Raw genomic sequence first — 15,935 nt, 5'->3', positions numbered from 1 at the left:
AGGTAAGAAAAACATCATCAAAGTAGTCCATGTGACATCAGAGGGTCAGTTAGAATATTTTGAAGCATCGAAAATAAATTTTGGTCCAAACAAACAAAAAAAAACGACTTTATTCAGCATTGTCTTCTCTTCCGTGTCTGTTGTGAGCATGTTCACTGCAGTGTAGTGATATCCGGTTCGCAAATGAATCATTTGTTTTAACCAGTTCTTCTTGAACCAGTTCACTGATTCGAACTGAATCGTTTGAAACAGTTTGCATCTCCAATACGCATTAATCCACCTAGTCCACATGAACAATGAGCCGAGCCAGATAACGAACAAAAGATTGACTCGTTCTCGAGTCAAGAACCGTTACTGTCAGACACGTCCAATTCGAGAACCGAGGAGCTGATGATACTGCGCATGTGTGATTCAGCGTGAAGCAAACCGACACACAGAGCGTCTGAACTGAACTGATTCTGTGCTAAATGTTATGAGCGCAGGTAAACCGAAGGCTTGAATCAAGGGCAATCATCGCAAATGATGCCATTACGTTGAGCGCAAAAGAACCGATGAACCATTTTCTTCAACCGGTTTATTGACTCGAACTGTCCGAAAGATCTACTGGGGATCCGAAAACCAATGCAACTGGTTCTTGACTTGAGAACGAGTCAGTCTTTTGTTCATTATCTGGCTCTGGTTAAATCGAATGATTCGTTCATGAACCTGACATCACTACACTTGAACGCGCTCACAACAGACCCAGAAGAGAAGAGAATGCTGAATAAAGTCGTAGTTTTTGTTATTTTTGGACCAAAATGTATTTTCGATGCTTCAACAAATTCTAACTGACCCTGGGCAGGTCATTGTTTTGTTGGGTGTAACACACAGCTGTATGTAAATGGGAAAGGCCTTATCATAGGATACTACATCATAAAAACAACACTTGGCAGGCACCTGCCTCATCCTCCAACACACACATAACATTAGGTTGGAAAACAAGATGCTGGGACATATACTAAACTGTACCTGCAAAGGCAAAGTGAGAATTATGGATCTGGACCTGTTATGTTTTATGTTGACTTCATAATGTAAGTAGCTACAATATAAAAATTGTATCTCTCTGTTTCAAAAATCAAATGAGCTTCCTCATTTTGCCTTAAATGTCTCATTAGTCTTTGGAAAAGGACTTTAAATTGGGAGAAATCAAATTTCATTTCTGTCTTTGTGTTCCAAAATGCTTCATTTTTAGGTCATTTTTAAGTATAATTAATCCATAAGCCAGGTTCCTGATGATGATGCATTAGAGCAAGATTCAGATAAAATATTTTGGCTTTGGTCACAATTTATTTTAAGGTCCAGTTCTCACGATTAACTAATAGTGTTCGAGCCCCCAATAAGAACAGAAAGCCAAAATAATTTACCATTAAAGGAACACTCCGACTTTTTAGGACTTTAGCTTATTCACAGTATCCCCCAGAGTTAGATAAGTCCATACATACCTTTTTCATTTCAAGTGTTATTAGACGCACCCACCACTAGCCTAGCTTAGCACAGAGACTGGATGTAAATGGATAATGGTAGCATAGTTATCCCAATAAATGACAAAATAATGCAAACATTTTCCTATTTACATGTTGTGATCTGTATAGTCACAGCGTGTACAAATAACAAGTCATTTTTAATCATATGAATACTGGGAACTATATTCTCACTAGGCGTAGGAGCACAGCTAACGTTACTTGGGCGGAGTGGCTACTTGGGCGGAGTGATTCGCGCAGCACACGAGACGCCCTATTGATGGTTCTGTCAACAAAACAAACGTGACTAACTAGCTAGACGTGACTCGTGATCATGGCTGACTTTGAGCAATTGTCAGAACAAGTAGCCATCGATTCAACAGGTCAGCGATTTTGGTTAGAATTCTATGAAACATCATAATATTACCTGGTCTCCCCTGTTTATTGTCGCAGCTCTTTACAATACAGCGAACACCCATGATTGTACACTATAAATTTACTATCTAGTAATTGCTGACTCTATTACTCCAACTCTGAGCGAACACTCTGCTCCTCACCACGGCGCGTCTCATGTGCTGCGCTTATCACTCCGCCCAAGTAGCCACTCCGCCCAAGTAACGTTAACTGTGCTCCTACGCCTAGTGAGAATATAGTTCCCAGTATTCATACGATTAAAAATGGTCTCTATCTCATATAGCCTTGTTATTTGTACACTCTGTGACTATACAGATCACAACATGTAAATAAGAAAATGTTTGCATTATTTTGTCAATTATTGGGATTACTGTGCTACCATTATCCATTTACATCCAGTCTTTGTGCTAAGCTAGGCTAACGGTGGGTGCGTCAAATAACACACAGAAGAACGCACAGAAATGAAAAAGGTATGTATGGACTTATCTAACTCTGGGGGATACTGTGAATAAGCTAAAGTCCCAAAAAGTCGGAGTGTTCCTTTAACCATCAGGACTGGATGGGCAGATGAACTTGTGTAAAGTACGAATAAACAGGCAAAATGTTATTCTTGTTAAAAGTGAGAATTGGTCCCTAAAGTGCAACCATAATTTTGTTTGCCAACATTGTACATTTTCACTTTGTTGTGAGGAAAGTGGAACATTAATCAAAGTGACATTTTCTGCTTGATTTTATTACTTTAGTGCTCAGAAACCCATCATCCCAAAGCCTACATTGTGATTTGTATTTCATACAATATATAACTTATGATCTAATGATTTATGTTTATTTTGTTTACTTTATAAATGATGTACTGTTTATGGAATGATGCCTGTTTGAAAAATAATGTGTTGAGTGGAAAATTCAATATACCTGTCTAAATGTCATAGAGGCTTATTGATATGTAACAAATCAACAAGAAGCTTAAATAGCACATGACGAAAACATTGTCAGAATGATTCAAATCACACTTTTTTTGTCAAACCGTTTGATATCTGGGTGGTAAATAAAAAATGGTTATGAAAAAAGCTAAATAATAAAAAACAAATACTTGTCCTCTAATTAAAACCACTATATCCTCATTAGAAAGTTTTAAAACGTACTGAAGGTTCAAAACAGTCGATAAAAAGAAATGCACAGTGCTCTCAAGACACATACCATAAACTGTATGACAATTTTATGAATATGTAGTTTCAATGTTTTTTTTTTTTTTGGTCCAAATTTAAATTTGAAATCAAATTAGCCTATCTGATGTGGTTAACAGAATGGAATACTTGTTTTAAAACTTGTTTAAACAGTACACTTCTGTCTCTCTACGATAAAAACACTACATCTACTGTAATTGGTCATACATTTCTCTCATGTCCATATCATGTAAAGTTCAGTTCAAGATTTAGCCATGAAGAAGGTGTTAGTCAGGATAGAGCAAGAACCCAGAGAAGGTGCTGTCATCCTCGCTGCTGGAGTAGACACCGTTCCAGTCTCTCAGCGTCTCTACCCACACCTGGTCTCCTACATCCAGCTTCAGGATCACTAGATTGGATGCCTGGTCAATGTCTTGACCCTGTAGGGTGTCTCTCGAACGTACCTTACGCACTCCATTCACCACCAGTGAAGCACGCAGGGGCTTGTTTCTTACCGTGATCTGGTAGGAGAACACATAAACTCCTGAATAGGTGCAATTGAACTTGCTTGTGACTGTGTCGTAATGGTTTTCTTCATTGTAGAAGACCTTGTCGAAGTGAACCGGAAATCCTGATTGGGGAAAAGACTTGCTTGGATATAAGCCGACGCTGAAAGCAGACCGTACTCTCGATCCACTTTGACCCATTGAGCCCTTCATTCCCTGTAGGCCTCGGTCTCCATGTTTCCCTTGGGGGCCACGGTCACCCTTCATTCCTCTCAGACCTCGCATGCCTTTGACTCCTGCTGGTCCCCGTGCTCCTGGTTCACCCTTTGCTCCGGGAACTCCTGGTTCCCCGCGTTCTCCAGCGTTTCCTGGAGTCCCGTGCATGCCGTGTTGCCCAGATGGACCAGGGTCTCCACGCACACCTGCAGGTCCAGGATCACCTGGCTCACCTTTCTGGCCCCCCTCTCCAAGTAAACCACACTCTCCTCTATCACCCTTTTCACCCTTATCACCAGTCATGCCTTGGGTTCCCGGTGGTCCATCTTTGCCTGGCTCTCCCTGGTCACCCTTTGACACATTCAAATTTGGATCTCCTTTTTCTCCTTTCGAACCTTTGAATCCTTGCAGTCCAGTTGCACCCTTCTCACCTTTAATACCCATCTCACCTGTTTAGTACAAATATACTGCATTTATTCATCTTTATTGGGTATAAAATTGGCAGGGACCTATTGGTTAACTGTGTTCACCTTTCATTCCAGCCTTTCCCTGGATGCCTGGAGATCCACTCAGTCCTATGTTTCCTTGATCACCTTTCTCTCCTGTTGAAAACAATAGGAAATCTCAAACATGCATGTTATCAAAAAGTTTACATTTAAAAATAATCGGGATAGTGTCCATATATAATCTCCTGCTCAAGAATGTACCTTTATCCCCTTTGGATCCTGAAAAGCCCTTTGGCCCTGTTGGGCCAGGTATACCTTTGGGTCCAGCTGCTCCTTTTTCTCCAGGTGGACCTACAATATGGCATTTAACAACATGACAGAAAACAGGTTTTCCCCATCATACCTACAGTAAATAACACTCTAAGGGCCAGGTTGTACCAAAGCAAACCCTGTTTTATAATTAAAAGTCTACTGTCTGGATTTACTAAAGACATGGAGTGAAACATTAGCGATGGAAAGGCATGAGCACACTTACTTTTGTGGCTGACCTTATAGAATACCCAGATAACAAAATAATTGATAAACAAACCATCAATAGCAACCAGCAAAGCCCTATAAATGGAAACACTAATAACCATGACAGTGACTTCAAGTGAAACAAACATTGGATTTAAACTCCTTTTATTTCTCAATAAAAACTTGTTTAGATGTCTTACAGAAAGCCATCTGGTTAGTAATAAGTGAATATGGTAAAGCTGTTTGTGAAGTTGTTTAATTCTCCTCTGCTGAGATCTTTTAATGTCTTTTATCTTTATTACAAGCATCCGATTATCATCATCTCTGCTTGTTTTGCGACCCTCCACTAATTGGCAATCTTCTTGGTAGTTTGCTTTGGTCAATATGGATATGAGCTCACTAAAACATCACTGATTCAATAATGAACAGACTTAAACTGAAAATTTAGTGTTTACTGTTGTCCTTTCAAATTATTACAGACTATTTTCCTGTTCAATACTGTAAAGTTGCTTTGACACAATCTGTATTGTTAAAAGCGCTATATAAATAAAGGTGACTGGACAAGAGCTGGTGGCATGAATCAGTAGATCACCCCCAGAACCTTCAACTCCCATCAGTCTCACCCTAATTTGGCACATTTAGTAAATCTGGCCCTGATTTATTATAAGAACATACAGAATGTATGACTTCACTCGGCTGACCTTGCAGTCCTATATCTCCTTTGAAGCCTTGTGGGCCTTTCTCTGGAGGGCAGCACTCACAGACGTTGAAGTAGCATTCATTGTAGTCTAGTGTGTAATTGTCTTTGGCCGTGGTGGAAGATGCGGTGGTGTCTGTGGGGTAGTCTATATAGCTGTCAGCAGGAACTGTAGTGCTCTCTGTGACATGTGCAGGGAAGCGCTCTCTTGTTTTGGTGAAGTCCACAATCCGTGCGGTGACCGTAGGCTTGCCTACATAAACAGTGGTTTGGACCAGCTCTCGAGGGGGTTTCTTGGTGTACTGGTACTTTGGCCTCTGAGTGGGCTTGAAGGTGTCACACGGGGTTATAAAGGTCAGTGCTATCACAGTTATGAAGAGAGCGTGTTCAACGATCATCCCCATTTTCTGTCTGTAGGGAAAGAGTGAATAAGATTTTAGAGGCCTGACTGGACCAAACATCACCTTGTAATTTGTTCAACCTTAATGCATAAGAAGTGGTGGAAGAAGGATTTGTTTAATTGAATTTTATATTCTCAGTTATACACTCAGGGGTGCTATTATGCATCTCCTGAATGGGTCTAGAATGTTCCGATCATGAACACAGACAGGGAAGACACAGAAATGAGTGATCTCATATGTAAGCATATGCATTATGAAAAATAATGTGATCATCAACACCAAAGTCCTTTCAGGCAAGTCGTGCCACTCGGCCGCCATCTTGGCAACGCGTCCGGGCAGCTATTTCAGACTAACAAGACCAGCTCCTATCTAAATGAATGGGCATAGAGTCAGAACTGCACTTTTACTGGTCACCGGGATATAAAAACTACATGTATAGAAACAGCAGTAAAATATAATAAAAATCGCTGAAAAAGGTTGATGACTTTGCCCCAAAATAAGGTTTAAAACACCCTTTTCCCCACAGGTTATACCTTTACTATGCATGCGCAAGGGTTCCTCAACTGTTCGCATACGTCAATGGAACCAGACGATAGGCTTAAATGTTTCCCGACTTGACTGTTTAAAAGCAGAGGATTGGCTTCCCAGCGGGAGGGGCGGGACATGTGCACACAACCGCTATCTTTGCCGTTACGGGTTTTCCTTATATAGTTGTATTGAGGATTGAGGAAGTGGCATGTCTCTTATAAATTGTCTCTGTCAACACTAAGCCCATATAAATGAGTACTGCCTGAATCTACTGAGTGAAATGTGGATCCAGGAAGAGGTAAAGGATTCTGCAAGCCATCAACTGCATCTTTGCTTTGGTCATTGTACTGAATATGATCCAGAGGTAGTATTTGATAAAAAAAATAAAAAAAAAATAAATTTCTAAGCTTTTTGCTTTGAATGTTGCAGGTTTATATAACCTACCTAATTGCTGATTAAAAAAGAATGATTGAAGCTAGAATAAAACAGATATTCAAATTCAGATATTCATACAACAAAATATTCCAGGGGCCATGAAATTTGAGTGAAAATCAACAAAAATGCTTGTGTTGGCTGGCAACGGGGAAAGTGTTGAATTCCATGCTAAATAAACATTAAAATTATTGATAAACTCATGTATAGATAAAGATATAGCGATATGTTAACAAACATTAAACGTACAGTATGGGATTTTTGGCCACCAGGGGTCACTCAATCAAAATAATAACATAAGACGTACTTTGATGACGTCGGGAAAGAGCGTAGGCTCATGGGAGTTGTTGTTCATATGAACATGCGCTCTGTCGCTCGCTATTATTCTTCACTCATTCTAACTTAGTATTTTGACAATCACGTCTTTTTGAACGGAGAGATATATGAATTATGAGACTCCTATCAAATCAATATTCCATCTACTTATTAGTAATACATGTTAAAAAAACGGTCGCCTTTCGTTAATAATTTTAATTACGTTTATACTATGATATCGAACAAGATAGTGAACTGCATTTGAAGCCACTTTATCCAGCTAGATATAGAACAAATTTAGATGTAATGCGTTTTACACAAGACATCATCGTTTCACAAAATATACGGATAGATACAGTTAGCTGAATGGATGCATACCTGTGTATCAGAATGCAAGCGAGTTCGGCATCTCTCTGTAGTTTCAGCTTGTCATGAAGCTCTCTCTATCTTGGAAATACAACTCCAATATTTCCCCGTGTCTTGTTTCTTATCTTGTCCCAAATCCTTCTCGGGTCATTTATTTCACCCGTGCGTTTGTGCTTCACAGAACGTGCAGGCAAAGCATAATCATGATCCATAACTAAGTTATTGATTGAGGTTTAAATACGAATATAAACAATATAAATATAAAATATAATAGTCTCGATCAAGGCTACTACTTTTTCTTCTTCGTCTCATCTTTGTTTCTGTTCACCTATGTATTTGGCGGTTCCGCAGGAAGTTAGATAAACTAGAGGGGTCAAAGTTTATATGACGTCATAGACGGGCGACAAAACGGAAATAAAGAAACGTGCCGTGTCTTCTAATTAAACTATAATTTTCTCCGAATTTGAAAGTTCGTGGAAACCGTCGGGATAATGTAAGTACACAACTAAAAAATATATATAATATAGATATAGTGATTTCTGCTATTTTTAAAGCAGAAAAAATTACATATTGCGCCTTTAAATGCCATTTGTGCTTGTGTCATGATGTGAACTCAAGAACCACGTGTGACATGCAAGAACCAATGAAGTTTGATGTTACTGGTTTGTAAAAATATTTGATTCTGTATACAATAATTTATAAATGTTTTAATTTGTTAATTTATCAGTCTATGCATCATATAGAGTGATTGTATCACTTCAGAAAACATTGATTACACCGCTACAGCCCAGTGGGCACCTTGGTATCAATTTGATGTAAAATATTAGTCAGGACTTGATCAAGATGCTGTAACATCATTTTAAATTCAGTTTAAACAGTTATTTCTTTCAGTGGTACTTGGGTAAAAAAGGGTAAGTGAATCTGACTCTGAAATTGGTTTAATATATGTGTAGGCCTTGTTTGACTTTCAGTTTACATCAAATTAATGTCATAAGTTTTTGATGTCAGGTTTATTTGCATATTTGACCTGTTTTTGAGGTCAATTTTGAAGTCACTTTGATGTCTTTTCAACATCAAAGATGTTTTGATCCCTTTTGTGTTACCTTTTAAAATGTCTTGAACACAAATTACACAAAAACTTAACCTTGAAAATGAAAATGAATCAAAAATGACCCAAACAGCAACAATTCTTAACACAACCTTTTTTTCCCAAAAGACCCAATTTAAAATTTCGGTTTTAAAATCAATTCCCTTAAATTTGCAATAAACAACATTTTAAGTTTGTCTTCACCATCATAAATGCCTTCAGGACACTTATACAGTATGAGTTTCATGGGATCATTTAATGGTACATTTGTAGTACATGATTCATAGTACAGTACGGCTTTTTAGATGTCTGTTTAAGAGCACTTTATCATTTCATTATCAGTTGTGTACAGCCATAGTGCGGGTAGATAATTTTCCTCTCTGAATCTGACAGTGATGCTTGATTCTAGAGCGTTCGCTGAGACCAGCTGACTGCAACAGCCTCAGTCAGGAAATCAGAGTCTCAATCCAATCTGTTTGGTGTCACTCCAAAAAAGCTTTTGTCCAAAAGAGCAGCGATAATCTCAGCAGCTCACTTCAGCCTCAGCTGTTTTCTGGAGGGAAATGGTTTATCTAATGAAGCTGCTTTTGAGGTAAAATGAAGGCTACTGGCAGCCAGCGACTGGCTAAGTTCTGTGTGAGTGTGTGTTCACAGAGACGGCTTCTTAAAACTAAGTGTCTTAAAAAGTAAAGATGTCAGTATAGCAAATGTTGTGTACTCTGGAAAAACTGTTAGAAAGCAGCATAGTGGCACACAAAAATGCATGCTGTGTGGACTAAATACAATGGCTCCAAATAAAGTAAACTTGCAGCCAAAAGATTTTAACAGCAAGATTTGTAATGTTCTTTTAAGAAGTCTCTTCTGCTCACCAAGCGTGCATTTTTTTAAATTAAATATTATTCAAAATAGATTTATATATTTATTTACTGTTTTCTATTTAAATATATATTAAAATGTATATAAATATATATAAAATTAAAATGCCACACTTTATATAAGGTGGCCTTCACTACTATGTGCTTACATTAAAAAAAATAAGTACAATGCACCTATTGTGGTCATATTGTATTGCGAAACACTTCTGCTGCTATTGAGGGTAAAGTTAGGGAAAGGTTTGGTGGTATGGGTAGGTTTCACAGTGGGTTAACAGTGTAAATATAAATGTAATCACAGATATAATTACATAGGTTTTTTTAAGAAATAGAAGTACAATGTAAAAACATGTATGCACACAATAAGTGCATTGTACCAAATGATTTGTTTAAATGCAAGTAAATAGTAGTTAAGGCCACCTTATATAAAGTAGGACCCTTTTTAAATTTAATAACCTAAATTTCCTACTTTCAAAAGTGTCAATGCTAATGTCATTTATTGTAAAGAAAGAGAGCAAAAGCTGCTGTACACCTCTCTCTCTCATCCCACCCAAGAACCTCTGGAATCAATGAAGCTGGAAAAAGCATAAAGAAAACTCAGTCTGTCTAATGTTTCAGACTGGAGCATAGGCTATAGACTGAGGTTTGCGGAGCACAGCAAGGCCGTCTGAAACATGAGAGGAAGGGCTGCTTTAGGAGGGTCATACTCCACCTTGACCTGCTGGTGTCACTCCACTATTCAAGACAAACCCAGCTATAGTGCTCACTTTACTCCTGCCCCTGTTCCCGAAGAGCCTTGTGGGAGCGAGACAGGGTAAACCATAGGACACGGAGCCGGTATCACAATACAGCCCCAGGGCCCCTGGTGCACTACTCCACACTCAGGAGCAACAGAGCGAGCAGAAATAGATGCTCTTGAGTTATAATGGTCTTCAGATCGAGAGGTTTAAAATTGCAAATGAAGAGACGAGCATTCATTTTATCAATGCATCATGTCATGAATGCATGGCATCTAAGCATGTTTGCTCCTGTTTGAGGGGATTTGAGGAGCATGGGGCTGGAGTGTCACCTGAGCTGGAGGAGTCTCTGGTAACGGCTGAGGCTGTGCTCTGCTGGTAAGCCTTTAATGGAGAGCACTGTGACCTTGTCAGGAATAGAGAGGCTTTTGGACTATTCACCTTTTGCTTTTTTCCCCTTCAAATTCCCAAGACAGACTAGAAGGCTTTTTGATTCACAGGGTTATAGAAAATGATGGTTGTGTAAAAAGCAAGGGAAAATAGAAAAAAAGTTTGTGCAATAACTGCTCACCGTTTGTCCTTTAAAAAAATATTGCATGAATATAAAGTCATTAAAGCATGTATAAATTAACAATTATAAAAGCACGTTTACAAATGTTTAATGAAAATGAAAAAGTACTTTATCAACCAAAATATATAAAAAAAGATTTTAGAATGATTTGGTTAAAATACATGATAAAATGTGAATACATAAAACACCCCAAACCATGCAAATTACATTCTGGCAAAAGCTCTTGGAAAATGGTATTCGCAATCTCCTTAATTCAGAAAACATTTACATTTTTGAAATTTTGCAAAAGCTTATTAAAATAATTTAGAAATGAACCTAGATTTACTAAAGCAGATGTATTCCTGGAGTAAAAAACTAATCATCAGGGTCCGTTTTATAAAAATTTAGATAATAAATTACTGATTAAATGATCTCTCCATTGATGTGTGGTTTGTTCAGAGGACAATATTTGTCTGAGATACAACTATTAGAAAATCTGGAATCTGAGGGAGCAAAGAAATCTAAATATTGAGAAAATGATCTTTAAAGTTGTTCAGATGAAGTTCTTAGCAATGAATATTACAAATCAAAAATTAAGTTATGATATATTTACGGTAGGAGATTTACTAAATATCTTCATGGAACATGATATTTACTTAATATCCTAATGATTTTTGGCTTAAAAGATAAATTTATAATTTTGACCCAAACAATATATTGTTGTCTATTTCTACATATATAACCCAGACACTTAAGACTGCTTTTGTGCTCCAAGGTCACAAATATTATGTATACAGATGAACTGCCAGTACATCCAGGAAAGATTATCTTATTTTGTTCTAGTCCAGTGCAGCTGAGAGATCAAGTCAATGAAAAGCATCAGTAAGTGTGTTTACCAGACAGCAGGCTCGTCTCGTGTCCGTGTCTTCAGCCTTGTCCCTCGGATCGAGCTCAAACACTGACGACTGAAGGCAGCAGATATGTGTCTGGATGTCTTCCGCTCGTGGAGTTTAGAGTAGAGCAGGGGGGTGTACTACGGTTCTGGCCCAGTGCTTCACAGTTACAGTCACCCAGACTGAACCATTACCAGAACTGACCCAGAAACCTGACCCAAGCCCACAAAACACTGTGCACTCTATTCACCTGCTCGTGCTTCTCTTTCCCTCTTTCTCACTTTCCCCCAGACTCTCTGCCATTTCTACTAGCTCTGTGGGGAACAGGTGAACGGTTGCCAGTTCCACTTAGAATCATTTATAAGATCCTCATACTTGTTTTAAAGACCTTCCACAATCTACCTCCTGTGTATTTGACTAAATTCACTGTTTCTGTTAATAGTGACAAGGATACACAACACTTCCAAATCTCCTAAGAAAGACCTTTTGGCCTCATAAATATCATCAAAAACTTTTCCATGATATTTTTCTGTGCAATGCTTCATATTTCTCCACTAGAGGGAAGTGTGTTTTCATTCCATGAATCCTTGTGAGGATGAGTATACACTTAAAGGGGGGGTGAAATGCTATTTCATGCATACTGAGTTTTTTACACTGTTAAAGAGTTGGATTCCCATGCTAAACATGGACAAAGTTTCAAAAATTAAGTTGTACGTTTGAAGGAGTACTTCTGTTCCAAAAATACTCCTTCCAGTTTGTCACAAGTTTCGGAAAGTTTTTTTCGAGTATGGCTCTGTGTGACGTTAGATGGAGCGGAATTTCCTTATATGGGTCCTGAGGCACTTCTGCCGGAAGAGCGCGCGCTCCCGTATAGCAGAGCACTGAGAGCACAACAGACTTCACTGATCAAAGCAAGAGCATCGCGAAATGTCACAAAAGGAGTGTGTTTTTGGTTGCCAGGACAAGACAACCCTGCACAGATTACCAAAAGAAACAGCATTAAGGGACCAGTGGATGGAGTTTATTTTTACAGAATATCAACGGAGTCGTGCCAGTGTTTGTGTTTGTTCCCTGCATTTCGAAGATGCTTGTTTTACAAACAAGGCCCAGTTTGACGACGGATTTTCGTATCGTTTATTTCTTAAGGATGATGCAATCCCAAGGAAAAAGGGTCACGATCGTGTGTTGGAACCACAGGCGGTGAGTAAAACTGCTTCAAATATCTCTGCCTCCTTGTTAGTGCGCCCCCTCCCATGCCGGAGACCCGGGTTCGAGCCCCGCTCGGAGCGAGTCGTTGCTGCTGCTGCTCTCTTTCAGTTTCAGCCTCGGGATCTGATTCTGGATTATAAATATACGCTGAATCTGACTGTTAGTCATGGTTTGTTTTGGTTGGTTTTTTCCTCACGGTGTCACAGCTTCCAAACGCTCTCAAAGAAAAAGCATACTGCCGCTCGTGATTCTTTAGCTCCCCCCACACGTCATGCCTCCAGTCGGTCGTGTTTTTCCGGGAAAAATCGGTACAGACTATCTTTCTCTTATGAATATAATAAAACTAAAGACTTTTTGGAGTTATGAAGGATGCAGTACTACTCTATAGGTACTCAAGATTAACAGGATATTGAGTGAAAACGAGCATTTCACCACCCATTTAAGGGTGTATATATATATATATATATATATATATATATATATATATATATATATATATATATATTCTTTCCTTGAGTGTTTATTTAGATGTAGTTACAAATCAGTGAACAGCTAATGACTGTTGAACAAATGACTGACTTAACTGGCTGAACTTGAGCCAATGGATTGATGCTTTGGTTTGCATTGATTGATTGATTGCATTTTCCTAAGAATTTAATTAAAAGATACACAGAGCTACATAAAGGTAACCAAAATTTGTGTATGAAAATAATTCTATACTAATGACACAAAATGATGTAAATTGGCATTGATTATATAGTGATAAAATCATTTGCAGACCTTTTCTGCAGTTATCTTATATGTTTTCAAACGGTGGTAGTCCTAAATGTCTTAAAGGGGTCATATGATGTGATTTCAGTTTTTCCTTTTTTTTTGGAGTGTTACAAGCTCTCGGTGCATAAAGAACATCAGTAAAGTTACAAAGACTAAAGTATCAAGTCAAGTCACTTTTATTTATGGAGCGCTTTAAACAAAAAATATTGTGTCAAAGCAACTGAACAACAGTCATTAGGGAAACAATGTGTCAATAATGCAAAATGACAGTTAAAGGCAGTTCATCATTGAATTCAGTGATGTCATCTCTGTTCAGTTTAAATAATATCTGTGCAATCATTTGCAATCAAGTCAATGATATTACTGTAAATGAAGTGACCCCAACTAAGCAAGCCAGAGGTGACAGTGGCAAGGAACCGAAACTCCATCGGTGACAGAATGGAGAAAAAAACCTTGGGAGAAACCAGGCTCAGTTCGGGGGCCAGTTCTCCTCTGACCAGACGAAACCAGCAATTCCAGTCTGCAGCAAAATCAGATTGTGCAGAATAATCATCTGTTTCCTGTGGCCTTGTCCTGGTGGTCGTCTGAGACCAGGTCTTTACTGGGGATCTGTATCTGGGGCTCTAGTTGTCCTGGTCTCCATTGTCTTTCAGGGATGTAGAGGTCCTTTCTAGGTGCTGATCCACCATCTGGTCTGGATATGTACTGTATCCGGGTGACTGCAGTGACCCTCTGATCTGGATACTGACTGTATCTGGTGGCTACGGTGACCTCGGAATAAGAGAGAAACAGACTGATATTTGTAATGGCCGGGATACAGGAACACACGGAGAGAGATCCAAATTCGGGTATGTCATTTATTAGGGGTAATCCAAAGCGTAAACAGTCCATGCAGGGGTCAAAACCAAAGAATCAATCCAGACAACATAAACCAACAAGGACACAAGGCAAGAACAAGACTCGAAACGGATGTGATAATCAAACAAGGACTCCGTGCCACATACTAAGACAGACCGGGTATAAATACACAGGGAGATGACAAACTCTAAAGGGGAATTGACTGAGTGCAATGATTAATGATTAGTGACAGCTGAGTGCAATGCGAAGACAGAAATAGTGGGGAATGTGGTTCAGGAAGTGACAGACACCGTGGGGAAGGAGGACATCTAGTGGTTACTCAGGGAACACAAACCAGACACTGTGACAATACCCCCTCACTACGGAACGCCTACCAGATGCTCCAAGACATGACTGACAAAACAAGACCAGGAGGGAGGTGGACAGGTGGAGGCTCAGGGGGAGGGCCAGAGGGCCAGATAAAAAAAATATATATTTATGGGGAAACCAGAGACAAGAGGAACATGTAAGGCGGGGAACAGAGACCAGCAGTGCAACACAAAACAGGGAGAACAGGAGGGAGGTGGACCGGCGGAGGATCAGGGGCAGGGACAGAGGGCCAGGCTCACAGAGGGGAACAGGGACAGATGTGAACAAACAACCAAAAAAACAACAACAACACAATAGGAGATCAGGGTGGGTCAGGGCGTTCAGGAACCCAGGACAGCGCCGACCGGGCAGGACCCCAAGGCGGAGCAGAAGACCACCATATCCGTGTGGTCGGGACATAAGCCCCCCAGGGCGAAGCAGAAGACCACCACATCTGTGTGGTCGAGACCGAAGCCCAACGGGGGCGGCGCAGAAGACCACCACAGTGGAATCGGACTGGCAGGAGAGCAATTCTGGTTGGGCAAGTCTGAAACAAAGAACATGAACAAGTTAAGGGTAGCCTCTGTGGCCACGACAGGATCAGTGGGGCGCTCAGAGAGTTTGACTGATACGTGACGAGGCTCTGGAAGTTCCACAGAGGCGAGGAAAGACTCTGGTAGATCAGCTGAGACATGACGAGGCTCTGGAAGTTCCACAGAGGCATGGAGAGACTCTGGTAATCCAGCTGAGACGAGGAGAGGCTCCAGTAGTTCAGGAGACATGGAGAGGCTCTGGTAATCCCATGGTGTTTAGACTGGATTCCAGAAGATCAATGCTGACTTGACTCTGCTCCTGAAGATCATTGGTGCCCTGACTCTGCTCATTAAGATCATTGGTGACTTGCATTTGTTCATGGAGATCATTGGTGACTTGCATTTGTTCATGAAGATCACTGGTGACTTGCATTTGTTCATGAAGATCATTGGTGACTTGCATTTGTTCATGAAGGTCAATGGTGACTTGCCTTTGATCATGAAGATCAATGGTGACTTTAATTCTCCCATGAAGAACCCCGGTGACTTGACTCTGTCCTTGAAGATCACCAGTG

The 15,935-nt window shown here is 39.8% G+C and overlaps 1 protein-coding gene across 1 annotated transcript; it reads right to left on the bottom strand.

Annotated features, from left to right (window-relative positions):
* Window positions 1-2,642: 2,642 nt before the first annotated feature.
* On the bottom strand, window positions 2,643-11,941 carry LOC127973079 (inner ear-specific collagen-like). Its single transcript, XM_052577112.1, has 5 exons — window positions 11,889-11,941; window positions 5,462-5,868; window positions 4,506-4,595; window positions 4,329-4,400; window positions 2,643-4,247 (listed from the first exon to the last, which is right to left on the bottom strand). The coding sequence occupies exons 1-5, from the start codon at window positions 11,939-11,941 to the stop codon at window positions 3,364-3,366; spliced, it is 1,506 nt and encodes a 501-aa protein (XP_052433072.1). The 3' UTR covers window positions 2,643-3,363.
* Window positions 11,942-15,935: the final 3,994 nt, after the last annotated feature.

Source organism: Carassius gibelio, chromosome B15 (assembly GCF_023724105.1).
Source record: "Carassius gibelio isolate Cgi1373 ecotype wild population from Czech Republic chromosome B15, carGib1.2-hapl.c, whole genome shotgun sequence".
Classification (NCBI taxonomy): domain Eukaryota; kingdom Metazoa; phylum Chordata; class Actinopteri; order Cypriniformes; family Cyprinidae; genus Carassius; species Carassius gibelio.
This window is presented reverse-complemented; position numbering and strand designations above follow the sequence as displayed.

Excerpts from the sequence above, each read along its gene's own strand:
- LOC127973079 (XM_052577112.1), bottom strand. The coding sequence starts at position 11,941 with ATGGCAGAGAGTCTGGGGGAAAGTGAGAAAGAGGGAAAGAGAAGCACG. Across the intron at positions 4,596-5,461 it reads AGGAGATATAGGACTGCAAG|GTCCACCTGGAGAAAAAGGA; the intron begins GTCAGCCGAGTG and ends GCCATATTGTAG. Across the intron at positions 4,248-4,328 it reads GGGAAAGGCTGGAATGAAAG|GTGAGATGGGTATTAAAGGT; the intron begins GTGAACACAGTT and ends TGTACTAAACAG.